Genomic DNA, 13,450 nt, shown 5'->3' on the forward strand with positions numbered 1-13,450 from the left:
CAGCCGGTTTGGCTCAGTGGACAGAGCACTGGCCTGTGGACCGAAGGATCCCACATTCCGTTCTGGTGAAGGGCGTGTGCCTTGGTTGCGGGTTCCTGGCCGGGGCTCACGCAGGAGGCAACCAATTGATATTTTTCTCTCACATCAATGTTTCTCTTTGTCTTTCCCTCTCTTTTCCACTCTCTCTAAAAGATCAATGGAAGGGGATCCAAGATGGCTGCGCCCAGGTGAACACCTAGCCGCAGCCGCACACAACAATTTCAATAAAATACAACTAAAATATAAAACGGACATTGCCCAGAACTACAGGAAGGTTGACTGACTGGAAATTCTACAGTGAGAAGCAAGGAGAAAACCAGAAGGAGGTGCGGAAGAGCTGGAAAAGCCCAAGGTACGGAGACGCGGAGACGCGGCGCGCGGAGAGGAAGGAGCCGGAGAGGAGGGAGGCCGAGTGCCTGGCGGGCGTTCCCTAGCGGAAAGGAGATAAAACTCCGACTGTGCAGGGCCCCCGACTGCTCTGATCCCCAGTTTTAAGCCAGACCCCGAGGACTCAGGCTCAGCCATAGGGAGCCTGGCTGTAAGGCAGAACCCCGGGAAAGTGGCGAAAGGAGGTCCCGGCGGTGCGCACACTGCGCACAGAGAAGGGACTGTCGGCTGTGCCGCGGGATTGCCCTGACGGGAAGGAGACTGGGGCTTCAGACTGCTCTGACCGCCACCTCCAACTCCACTTCCAACTGAACTGAACCCCAATACCGGGCTCATTGTGGGAGAGCATAGACTGTTTGGCAGCAGGCGAAAATCGAGGGCACCTTTCTCTCAGAGGCGCTGGCAGCGAGCACTGAAGGACCCGCATAGGGCGGGGCTGACGGAAGCCAAAGCTGCAGGCTCCACCCTGAAACCCCGTCCCATCAGTAACTGCGAAATGCGACAACAAAATAGATCACAAACGAAAGAAATGGAGGACAAAAAGCGTCTGGATATAGAGTTCAAATCTACGCTTATAAGGTTTTTCAAGAATTTCCTAGAAAAGATGGATAAGGCCTATGAGGATATGAAAAGAGATCAACTAGAATTAATAAGGGATCAACAAGACATAAAGAATACATTGTCTGAAATAAAAAATATTTTACAGAGTCCTAAAAACAGAAGGGAAGATCACAAGAATCAAGTCAAAGATTTGGAACATAAAGAGCCAGAAGACACTCCTCCACAGAAGCTAGAAGGCAAGAGAATCCAGAAAATTGAAGATAATGTAAGAAACCTCTGGGACAACTTCAAGCGAACCAACATCAGAATTATTGGGGTCCCAGAAGATGAGAGAGAGCAAGATATCGAAAACATACTGAAAGAAATAGTGACAGAAAACTTCCCCCACCTGGGGAAAGAATTAGACTTACAAGTCCAGGAAGCACATAGAACTCCAAACAAAAGGAATCCAAAGAGGACCACACCGAGACACATCATTATTAAAATTCCAAGAGCAAAAGACAAAGAGAGAATATTAAAAGAAGCAAGAGCAAAGAAGGTAGTAATCTATAAAGGAGCACCTATACGATTGTCAGCTGACTTCTCAACAGAAACCATGCAGGCCAGAAGGGAATGGCAAGAAATATTCAAGGTGATGAATAGCAAGAACCTACAGCCAAAAATAATCTACCCAGCAAAGCTATCACTCAGAATCGAAGGCCAGATAAAGAGCTTCACTAATAAAAAAAAGCTAAAGGAGTTCATCACCACCAAACCAGAATTATATGAATTGCTGAAGGGGGTTCTTTCAGAAGAGAAAGTAAACAAAGATAAAAATTATGAACAACAAATACGTAACTATCAACAAGTGATTCTAAAAACCAAGGAAATTAAAAAAAAATCTGATGAACAATATTAACTGTTGAATATAATAGAATCAGAGGTATGGAAGGGGAGTGAACTGACAATTCTTGGGGAAAAGGGGAGAGGAGGGCGTGGGAAGAGACTGAACATAAACTGTGCACATATGGATGAGGACAATGGGGAGAGGGGAAAGGGCAGAGGGTGGGGTGGGAACCTGGTGGAGGAGAGCAATGGTGGGGGGGGGGGGGAAGGAACATTTGTAATAAAATGAAAAAAAAAAACTTATAAAAAATAAAAATAAAAAAATAAAATAAAAAAAAAAAAATAAAAAAAATAAAAGATCAATGGAAAAATATCCTCGGGTGAGGATTTAAAAATAAATAAATAAATAAATAAATAAATAAATAAAGTGTAATTTTTTTAAAGTTTTACGTGGACTTTTGGAGTTTGGGGTGGTGGTGTCAGAGCTCCTAACTGCTGCATTGTTCAAGGGTCAACTGCATACCTAAACCTTCTAACAAAGTCTCTGATTCAACTGTATGTGCTTTCTTGGGGTGTTTATATTCAAATAAGAAGTACTAAGTTTTTATAAAGAGTTATAAAACATAAGTAACATTTTAAATGTAAACTGTATATAAATTAATAGAGGCCCAGTGCATGAAAATCATGCACTGGAGTGTGTGTGTGTGAGGGGAGCATCCCTGAGCCCAACCTTCACCCTCTCAGGCAGTCCTGGAGCCCTCGGAAGATGTCTGACTGATGGCTTAGGCCGTAGGGGTGTCAAACTCAATCAGAGAAGGGGCCAAAATCTAAAATCCAGCCTAAATTGCGGGCCGAATGGTTTACTGAACAGTCATAAACTGTCATTGTGATGGAAACGCAGCGGAGTGCAGTGATGACAGCGCGGTGCGGGCCACATTGCAAGGCCTGGCGGGAAGGATTTGGCCCGCGGGCCTTGTGTTTGACACATGTGGCTTAGGGCATCCTTAGCACTGCCAGAGAGGCAAGAGATGTTCTTGCCACCACCACTACGCTCACCAGCCATGAGTCCGGCTTCTGGCTGAGCAGCACTCTCCCTGTGGGAGTGCACTGACAACCAGAGGACAGCTCCTGCATTGAGTGTCTGCCTCCCTGGTGGTCAGTGTGTGTCCTAGCAACCAGTGGTTCTGCTGTTTGGTCAATTTGCACATTAGCCTTTTATTATATAGGATAAGTACTGATAGAAGGGGAGGTTTATCCAACTTACTCTGGATAAGGGTCAGGCACATTAAACCTCTTACATAGAAGCTTGTCAGGATGCCATTCAAATGTGTCTCGGGTGAGCTTCCCAAACATCTTCATCTTCACAGCCGACTGCTTGTCATTGACATCATTCTGGGAAAAGACATTCACTCTGTGTCATCAGGTGGTCACACAACTGACCTGACTGCTCTTCTATTTACAAGTTTCCAAGCAATTTTTCACAATTACACAACCGGTCATGCTACATTTTTGCTAAAGTACACTGGAAGCTAAAAACATAAACGTAATTTATAATTTTACAATGCCATGTATATTTTGATCTTTTCACTGAAGCAATTTAAATAGTTAGCTATGCAGTGTTTTGTGTGTGTGGTTTTTTTTTTAATCTTTATTGTTGAAAGTATTACATATGCCCCTTTTTCCCTCATTGACCTCCCCTCCCACCCACCTCCGCCCTTCGCCCCAGGCCCTGCATCCCACTATGTGTCCATGGGTTATGCATATATGTATACAAGTCTTCGGTTGATTGCTTCCCACTCACCTACCCTCCCCTACTTTCCCTCCAAGATTCCTCACTGTTCCATGCTTCCATGTCTCTGAATCCACTCTGTTCATCAGTTTATTTTGTTAATTAGATTCTACATGAGTGATATTGTCTTTCTCTGACTGATTTATTTCACTCAGCAACTAGGCAATGTTTTAATTTTAAAATGCACCAGGTAGCCAAAACCAGTTTGGCTCAGTGGTAGAACGTCGGTCTGCGGACTGAAAGGTCCCAGGTTCGATTCCGGTCAGGGGCATGTACATTGGTTGCAGGCACATCCCCGATAGGGGGTGTGCAGGAGGCAGCTGGTCGGTTTCTCTCTCATCAACGTTTCTAGCACTCTTTCTCTCTCCTTTCCTCTCTTTAAAAAATCAATAAAATATATTTTAAAAAATAAAAAATAAAAATGTACCAGGTAGGCCCTGGCCAGGTATCTCAGTTGGTCAGCGCATTGTCCCAATACGCCAAGGTTCCAGGTTCAATCTTGGTCAAGACACTTACAAGAATCAACCAATGAGCCCTAGTCAGTTTGGCTCAGTGGATAGAATGTCAGCCTGTGGACTGAAGGGTCCCAGGTTTGATTCTGGTCAAGAACACATGCCCAAGTTGTGGGCTTGTTCCCCAGTGGGGGATGTGCAGGAGGCAGCCAATCAATGATTCTCTTTCATCATTGATGCTTCTATCTCTCTCTCTCCCTCTCCCTCTTCTCTGAAATCAATAAAAATATATTTTTAAAAAGTAAAAGAATCAACCAACGAATGCATAAACAAGTGAAACGACAAATTGATATTTCTCTCTCCCCTCCCCCTTTTCTCTCTCTCTCTCTCTCTCTCTCTCTCTCTCTCTCTCTCTCAATAAATAAATAAATAATTTTTTTTAATGATGTATAAGGAGTGAGAAGGGGGCAGGAGTGGGGAGGAGAGGGTCAATGGGGAAAGGAAGGTGGATATTGGTAATACTTTCAAGATTTTTAAAAAATATATATTTTATTGATTTCCACGGAGAGGAAGGAAGAAGGATAGAGAGCTAGAAATGTCGATGAGAAACATCGACCAGCTGCCTCCTGCACAACCCTTATCGGGGATGTGCCCGCAACCAAAGTACATGCCCTTGACTGGAATCGAACCTGGGACCTTTTAGTCCACAGACACTCTACTCTATCCACTGAGCCAAACTGGTTTCGGCAAGATAAATTTTTTTTTTTAAAATGCACCAGGCACCCTGGCTGGAGTGGCTCAGTTGGTTGAGCGTTGCTCTGTGCACCAAAAGGTCATCGGTTCAATCCCTGGTCAGGATGTATATGAGAGGCAACTGATTGAAGTTTCTCTCTCACATGCATGCTCTCTCTTTCTCTCTGTCCCTTCCTCTCTCAAAAAAAAAAAAAAAAAATCAATAAAAACCTTCTTTTTAAATATACCAGGTAGGGACATAATGGTAACAGACCTCTTGGTCTCGAGGAACTTCTACTTGATCTGCATCGTCGTCCTCCTTGGCATGAGTGAACCTGGAGGACAAGGTCGAATGGGAAGATGCATACAGCAGGGCTGCCCGAGAAAATTCCTCCCGTTCTCGGCCTCGCTCCCACTCTGTCATACTGGGATCCAGACAATGTTCCAGAGCATCTACGGTACAGAGAACAAGAAACCCTTCACTCTTAGGAAAAACATGGGCTTAAAGGGAACGCCTGGTGGCACCACTGGGTCCCTACAGATTTCACCAGAGACAAGTTCTCACGCTGGTTTTTAAGAGCATGGTAAGGAGGTTCTTGACAGGTCATATTGCTGACTCTCTCAAAATGATGTTTCTTTTGAATTCTACTGCATACATCAGAGGAAAAAAAATGGGAACTAATGCTTGATTACATCTTCGAAACAAGGAACCTGTTACCATTCCCAAACAATAAGTTCATCCCAATTACATTCCTAATTAAATAAATAAATTTATTTTTTTATTAAATGAAAAATATTCCTTTCTCTAACTTTCTTTATTTTTCTAACTTTTTTTTATTTACCAAATAAACATTTGGGGTCTGGATTCTTAGTAGTGAGTTCAAGTACAATACACAAAGATCTGCTGTGGAAAATCTAACCCTTTAAATTTGCTAACTTCTTACAAGGACTGCTGTGTATAACAGTCAGCCCTCTCCCGTCTGGCCATATTTATTTACTTCATAGATCAGAGTGGGTTTTTTACCCTGTATAATAACTCAACAGCCAACTCTCTTCTATAAATCAAATTTTCAACTATGATGAGGGCTGGGTGGGCACAACCTTAAGATAAGTGGGAGATGACCTTGTTCTCTTGTGTAAAATACAACACTTTGAGAGATCAAGCATTTGCAAACAGTAAATGGTCTGTAATCTAGCATTAGCCACCACCACGGCATGTTCTCTAATTAAACGGCTAGCTTCAGGAGCTGAGATCAACAGAAACACAAGCCAACTGTTCTTCCTTCCGAAGGGCAAAAGCCAGGGCCTGAAACCTCTGCACTGTTTCCCGCAGAACGAAGCACACTGGCAGAGCAGGGTGCTTCAACTTTAAATCTCAGAATACCGAGAACACTGCCGCTGGCTGAGACATGGGAGACCGAGGCCTAGCACTCACCTTTTTGACCCCGTTTCATACTTGCTAAAAACTTTTCATATCGTTTTTGCTTTTCTGGATCTTTGGAAAAAGGTTTGAAGTTGCTGGCTTTTGTGGTGACTGTCCCACCACGCAATGCCGTGTGCCAAGAGCCGTGTCCGACGTCTGGAGAGGGGGGCTGGGCTCTGCTGCTTGCGGCATTCTGGGCCAGACTCTGGGCCCTGAGCTGAGCTGCTTTAAGGTCAGTTGCCTGCTTCATTTCTTTGAATCTCTCTTTATCTTTTTGGGACAGAAATTCTAACACTGAGGTAGCTGAACCTAAATAAAAACAATAATAAGAAGAGATTAAAAGTAAAACAAGTTTATTTACATTTTTCTGTACATACACTTTCAATATCACAAATTCATGTAATTAGTGTATTTTACATTTACTATTTCATCTGTATTTAAATTACCCCTGTAATCTAGACAGTAATAAAATCTAAGCCCATTTTACAGTTGGTAAAAATGGAGGTTACAACTTGGATGTTTATCAGGCCAGTGAGTGGTCCCTGAATGAGGAAGCTGACATCTCAAACTCCAGACCTCCAGTCCCTGGTGGCCTCCATTTCCACAGTCCTGCCCAGCACAAGCTCCGGTTCAGAGTAGAGTTACCCATCACACATCCACTCATGTCACAAACACTCACTGAGCACTCACTCCATGCCACACACTGACCTGGAGCTGCAGGACAATGCAAACAAGGTCCTCCTCTCACAAATGAGGCAGGAGGACATTAAAGAAGCCAAAAACCAACACCAGAGGACTGCTATTGGAGGAGTATTGTGGGGAAAACAGGGTGATGTGATTGAGGGTGACTTAAGTGAGAGGGCTAGCTGTGGGGGTGGAGGGAGAGATACCTAGCTTGTCTGGTGGGCGGGGAAGGCCTGGAAGGTCCCTTTAAAGAGATAATATTTGAGGTAACTTCTAACTAAAAAGAAGAAGCCAAAATATAAGGGAAGGCCCAGCTGATATGGTGTCAGCCTATGAACCAGAAGTTCAGGGTTCGATTCCCAGTCAGGACACATGCCCAGGTTGCAGGCTTGATCCAAGTGTGGGGCATGCAGGAGGCAGCTGATTAATGATTCTCTCTCATCAATGAGGATTCTATCTATCTCTCTCCCTCACCTCTCCTCTGTGAATTCAATAAAAATATATTTTAAAAAAGAAGAAATACTGGTGGCCCTGGTCAGATAGCTCAGCTGGTTAGAGAGTCATCTCAATATGCCAAGGTTGTGGTTCAATCCAGTCAGGGCACATACAAGAACCAACCAATGAATGCATAAACAACTGAAACAAAAAATCAATGTCTCAAACTCCAGACCTCCAGTCCCTGAGCATCAGCCTGCAGACTGAAAGGTCCCAGGTTCGATTCCAGTCAAGGGAATGTACCTTGATTGAGGACATATCCCCAGTAAGAGGTGTGCTAGAGGCAGCTGATCATTGTTTCTCTCCCATTGATGTTTCTAACTTTCTATCCCTCTCTCCTCTTCTCTGTAAAAAATCAATAATATATATATATATATATATATATATATATATGTATATATATTTTTTTAAATCAATGCCTCTCTTTTCCTCTCTCTCAAATCAATAAATAAAAATAAACCAAAAAAAAAAGTATTAGATCATTTTAAGGGGAATAGTGATATAATTTGGTTCATCTAGCTACTGTTGAGGGGGATGGACTAAAGAGGACAAATAAGACAAATCAGGAAGCTACTGCAATAGTCCAGGTGAGAATAGATGGGCATTCAGACCAAGGAGGAAGCAGCAGAAATACAGAAAAGCATATGGGGTAGAAATGAGAGGACTTGGAGAGGGTCAGCTGTGGATAGGGTTAGATAGGAAAGAGAGGAGCAGAAAACTAGAATTCCTACATTCTGATCTGAGCAGTGGGTCACATTTACTGAGAAGGGGAAGACTGGAGAAAAAGCAAGTTTGGGGAAAGAAGTGGGAACCAAGACTTCTGTTTGGGTCTATTATATTTGAGATACCCAAAGGGCAAGTACAAGTTCATCTTGCTTAGTGGATCTTTCTGCTCCAACATACAGGGGACCCTCCACATCTGCCCACACTTTCACATGCATTCATTCCTTTCAGGCTTTCAGGAAAGTGCTACAGAACGCTTTCCCCTGAGGAAAAAATCCTGTTCCCAGGCTGTGCAAAGGCAGTGAAGGTACACATGTCCCTAGTCTTCGCAACATTGCTGAACAATTATTAAAATCTGAAAACTGCTGAGCTTAAGATAAGGGTTGTAATTTCAATGACATAAGTGAAACTGATGGTGGGAAACAAGTCTTAAGAAGTAAAGGATGTACACTAATGTTTATGTACAATAAGCAATTTTATTCCCAGTTTGGGAATACAAAATCATGGGAAATTTCAATTGGAAAACATCTTTCCATTTTGATTTTGATCACTCAGATTATCATCAATTTAATTACTTTAATCTCCTCCATGGCACATACCTTGAATAGGTGTTTCTCCTAGCAACTCTCCCCGCTTGGAGGCATTCAGTTGGTGTCTACTCTGTGTCCCTGGGTCATGTATTGACTTTCCAGCTGATTCTGATAACACTTGAAGTAAGTGGGAGTTCTCTGAGGTTGCAGCTACCACAGGTCTGAAATAATGCACTGGTCGATAGTCTCTTGGCAATTCAGGAGGTGGGTAAATCTTTAAAACACACACACACACAGAACAAAATTCTGAAAATACAAACTGCAAGATGATGGTGTTTGATTTAACCAAGAAAACCTGTTACCTCTGAGCATTATTAACCCAGCCTTTCCCAGGCTAACTTCAGCAGGTGGGTAGGCAGCAGTGGGAACAGACCATCCTGGTGCCCAGCCAACATCCATTCTGGATGTGGAGGGTCACCAGAACCACACTGATCTAACAACCAGACATTTTAAATATCAGCCCTGCCCATGCTACACATAGATGCTAATATGCATGTTTCATATAAGAACAAGAACGATGACAACGATAACATGATGCACAGGCCCACGTGCAGAACTGGCCCACTGTGTATCAGAAATTTTAGAAAAGTATGGTTCAAGGCATAGAAAAAAATATCTTTAAACAAGTTACTTTTAAATTCAGAAATATTTTTCTGGTTGTTTCAATTCCAAATTGGAATTTTAGGCCTTAGTTTTTTTTATCTGAGGTATTTTTTAACTTATTTTTTTTTATTGATTTCAGAAAGGAAGGAAGAGGGAGAGAGAGAAAAACATCAGTGATGAGAGTGAAACATCCTGCACGCCCCCTACTGGGGATCAAGCCTGTAATCCGGGCATCTGCCCTTGACTGGAATCGAACCCAGGACCCTTCAGTCTGTAGGCCCATGCTCTATCTACTGAGCCAAACCAGCCAGGGCTATCTGAGGTATTTTTAATTCAAAATCTGACTGTTCCTGACTGGTGTGGCTTGGTTGGTTGGGCACTGGCTCATGCACAGAAAGGTTGCTGGTTCAATTCCTGATCAGGGCACATGCCTGGGTTGTGGGCTCAATCCCCAGTAGGAAGCAGCCAATCAATATTTCACTCTCACATAGATATTTCTATGTTTCTATGTTTTTATGTTTTTGTCTCTCTCCCACTCCCTCTCAAAAAATATCAATTTAAAAAACAGCTAACTGAACCGAAATTAAAATATAGTATTTGGGGAACTCAGGCATTAATGATAGATCATATAAATTAAAAATAAAGTATTTAAAGAAGCATTTGAGATCTTGCTTCTTAGCATATGTCATTAGTTTTGGCTCAAATAAACTTTATTTTATTTTATTTTTAAGTTGATTTTAAGTATTAGACATTTTTAATGGTCTCTCTTGCTCAGTTGGTGCGGCTCAATCATTGAGCAATGACCTATGAACCAAGTCACAATTGGATTCCTGGTCAGGGCACATGCCCAGATTTCGGGCTCAATCCCCCAATAGGGGGGCTGCAGGAAGCAGCAATTGATGATGATGTTTTTCTCTCATCAATGTTCTATCTCTCTCCTCCTCCCTTTCTCTCTCTGAAATCAATAAAAATATTTTTTTAAATAAATAAATGGTCCCCCTTGCACTTGGCCTCTCTTTCACTCTGTACAGTCCTATGTAAGCTGTGTTCTAGATTTTTTCAGCTGCCTGAAACCCTGAGCCTGTAACCAGTGACACACTGAATGCCCGCTGGCAGTAGTTCTCAGCCCCAGCTGCACACTGGGCTCACCTGAGGTTTTTAAGTGTAATGATGCCTGCGTCCCACCCCTCAAAGTCAGCAACAAGTGGAGTTTCCCAGGTTTCCCAGATGGTTGTAAGGTTCCCAGGTGGTTCCCTGTGGGGGAGCACCTGGCATGATGAAAATCTATAGAAGAATGGTGTTTTCACTGGTAGGAAATCTCATTTTTCACCATCTTCACCTGACCACCTTCTCTGAAAAACAGACTCCCCAAACTAGGGGTGTCGAACTCAATCAGAGAAGGGGCCAAAATCTAAAATCCAGCCTAAATCGCGGGCCGAATGGTTTACTGAACAGTCATAAACTGTCATTGTGATGGAAACGCAGCGGAGTGCAGTGATGACAGCGCGGTGCGGGCCACATTGCAAGGCCTGGCGGGACGGATTTGGCCCGCGGGCCTTGTGTTTGACACATGTGCCCCAAACAGCTAGCAAACACCCTCATGTGTTACCAAGACCCAAAACTCCAACAGAGCATGGCAGAAAAGGGGTGCGTACACACAAGTCTTCATATCCTCCATCAGAGTCAAAGCATTTAGAGGTGGGTGTTCAGCCACATATTGAGAAAACTTGCCTGACTGTGAAAAAGCAGGTGAACATAGCACTCTCCTGAATCACTCCCGCTCCAAGTGAGGAGCCTCGGGAAGCCCAGAGCCCACCTGTCCGCTGATGGCACTCTACCCCTCAGTGAGCTTGTCTGTCTTGCACCCTCACTGAATAGGAGCTATTTGGGGGTCAGGACTTTGTCCTATTTATCCTTGAACCTGAGTCAAATGAGTATTGCTCAAGCATTTTTATGCTCCCCTTTCACAAATGTAAAAAACTTACATTCTCCTTTGACATATCTGACATTTCTGTTAGTAATAACAGCTTAGTATGCACCCAACACTGTTTTAAATATATTCTGTTCATTATTACAATACATTAACTATTAAGACAAAATCAATGACAGCCACAGTAATGCCAAATGTAGTTCCTCAGGCTGCACTGCTCCTGGCCGCCCCAGTTCTGGAGAACCACAGGCCAAGACAAATGTGTGCTGAATGAAAAACAAGAAGCCCATTACACCAACAAAATAAATGCCAGGAGCCTCTCCTGAGCTATCAGCACCACTAACTTGGGATGTCCATCTAGGAACAGGTAACTCTGAGGGGGTGTTAAAGAGCACCACTTGGTCCTAACCAGTTTGAAAGGTCCCAGGTTCGATTCCGGTCAAGGGCATGTACCTTGGCTGTGGACACATTCCCAGTAGGGGGTGTGCAGGAGGCAGCTGATCAATGTTTCCCTCTCATCAATGTTTCTAACTGTCTATCTATCCCTCTCCCTTCATTTCTGTAAAAAATCAATATATATTTTTTTAAAAAAAGAGCACCTGTAACAAAAGCTGTAACAAAATCTCATAGAAACAGGACTATTTGGAAAATGCACAGAGTTCTCCCCAGACTGCATGTACGTGGCTTCTCTCCCTCCTCTTTGCCAAGCAAGGAGGCCAGGGAACCTTGTCCACATTAGTTACTGCCTCAAGCATTAAGGAGGATTCAGGGCTGTGGGTCATTACAGCTTTCTGAAAGTTTCCTAATTTTCCTTAAATTACATTGTCCCTAGAATTTTATCAATTCCATTCTCCCACCAGTTTCTAATGGAAAAAACTACTCACTCTAAGTCTGGATTTAAAAGATCAGCAATTAGCTGTTTTGGATACAACGTAGCTACTGACTGCCATTTCTAATACAGGACATGTTTTCCTCAATCGTTAGTAACTATGCTGGTACTTTTGAAAACAGAATTTACTTATCATTCCAGTTGTTGATATAACTCAGCAAATATTTTAAGTACTAAAACCAGTAAAAAATAAAAACTCTTACTTTCTTAGAAGACAAAGACTTAGAAGCCAAGGAAAATCCATCCAATATTTTGCCAATGTATCGAAGGTCTTTTTCTGATTCTACAAAATGATATCATTGATTAAATTCAGAAGTATAGATAAGAATAAGACAAAGACGTCAGCTTCTAATCTCTAAGCACACAAATGCTACCTGTCACCCGTGATATCTCACAGAGATAACAGTAAAGGAGGAAATACCTCTGTTGATTCTGGCAGCCAGGCCCACACCGCCCACAGCGCTTAGGCTGCCCAGGACCCAGGGCTGTGGCCCTCCAGAAAAAGTGCTTGAAGTCCTAAGCTAAGGGGCACCAAAACGTACACTCTGTGGAGTAAAAGATCTCAAGGAAAACCATAAAGTGAAGAAATACAGACAAAAGTAAAAATCATAACTGTGAGAGGGTCATTTCTAAAACCAGGTGAAGAACCATTGAGACTACCTCCCAATTTTCTTAGCAACCATCCAAATAGGATACAAAGGCAATGCAACCAGGTCAGCCAGTAACCTAATCTTAGTATCTACAAATTAAAAGGCACTTTTGTCTTTTTCTCACGTGAAATTCTAATAAGAGACAAAGATAACTAATCCAGGAAACAAAGTGACCAACGCCCTCTGACTTGAAGCCAGGGATCCTCCGCTGGTCGCAGAAACAACCCCGTTGGCAAAGGCTCTTTGATTATCAAGGGTTTCCTGCGCACAGTGGATCTGTCAAAACTCAGTCTGCACAAGCTACATCTTCTGTAGCCACAGCCATGCCCATGACCACCATGAGCAGTGACCCAGCTGGTGTCCGTCCTAAGCTGGTGGTCAGCCCTCAGTGCAGGTGGGCCTGAGGCTTTCCCCCGCCGGCACTGCTGCAAGGCCCGGCAACTATCCTCCCCAACAAAATCACTCTGTACCTCAACTCCTGCTGAACTTTTGTACCAGCTTCTGGAAGTTCTTAAGATTCTGTAAGGTGATTTGTGATTAAATTTCACATTCTTGTCATTTTATATTCTTTTAAAACCCTACAGTTTTACTTTTATGAATTATACATACAGCAAATGTGCATAAAGAGCCATGAGAATATTTATTATAGCCCTATGGATCACAGACAAAAAAAATAAG

The 13,450-nt window shown here is 42.9% G+C and overlaps 1 protein-coding gene across 3 annotated transcripts in view; it reads right to left on the minus strand.

Moving 5' to 3' along the window:
- GPATCH1 (G-patch domain containing 1) overlaps nt 1–13,450 on the minus strand; it is a 58,410-nt gene that overhangs the window by 20,614 nt on the left and 24,346 nt on the right. For all 3 annotated transcript variants that reach the window (XR_006741828.1, XM_036440727.1, XM_036440726.1), the window contains exons 9-13: nt 12,326–12,405; nt 8,710–8,914; nt 6,221–6,517; nt 5,060–5,238; nt 3,077–3,204 (exon numbers count right to left, since the gene is read on the minus strand). Coding sequence is in view for 2 of the 3 variants with exons in the window: in XM_036440727.1 (XP_036296620.1) it covers nt 3,077–3,204; nt 5,060–5,238; nt 6,221–6,517; nt 8,710–8,914; nt 12,326–12,405 (889 nt within the window). In the remaining variant the exon portion in view is untranslated. The remainder of the gene's footprint in view (nt 1–3,076; nt 3,205–5,059; nt 5,239–6,220; nt 6,518–8,709; nt 8,915–12,325; nt 12,406–13,450) is intronic.

The sequence above is a fragment of the Pipistrellus kuhlii genome, unplaced genomic scaffold (assembly GCF_014108245.1).
Source record: "Pipistrellus kuhlii isolate mPipKuh1 unplaced genomic scaffold, mPipKuh1.p scaffold_m20_p_17, whole genome shotgun sequence".
Taxonomy (NCBI): domain Eukaryota; kingdom Metazoa; phylum Chordata; class Mammalia; order Chiroptera; family Vespertilionidae; genus Pipistrellus; species Pipistrellus kuhlii.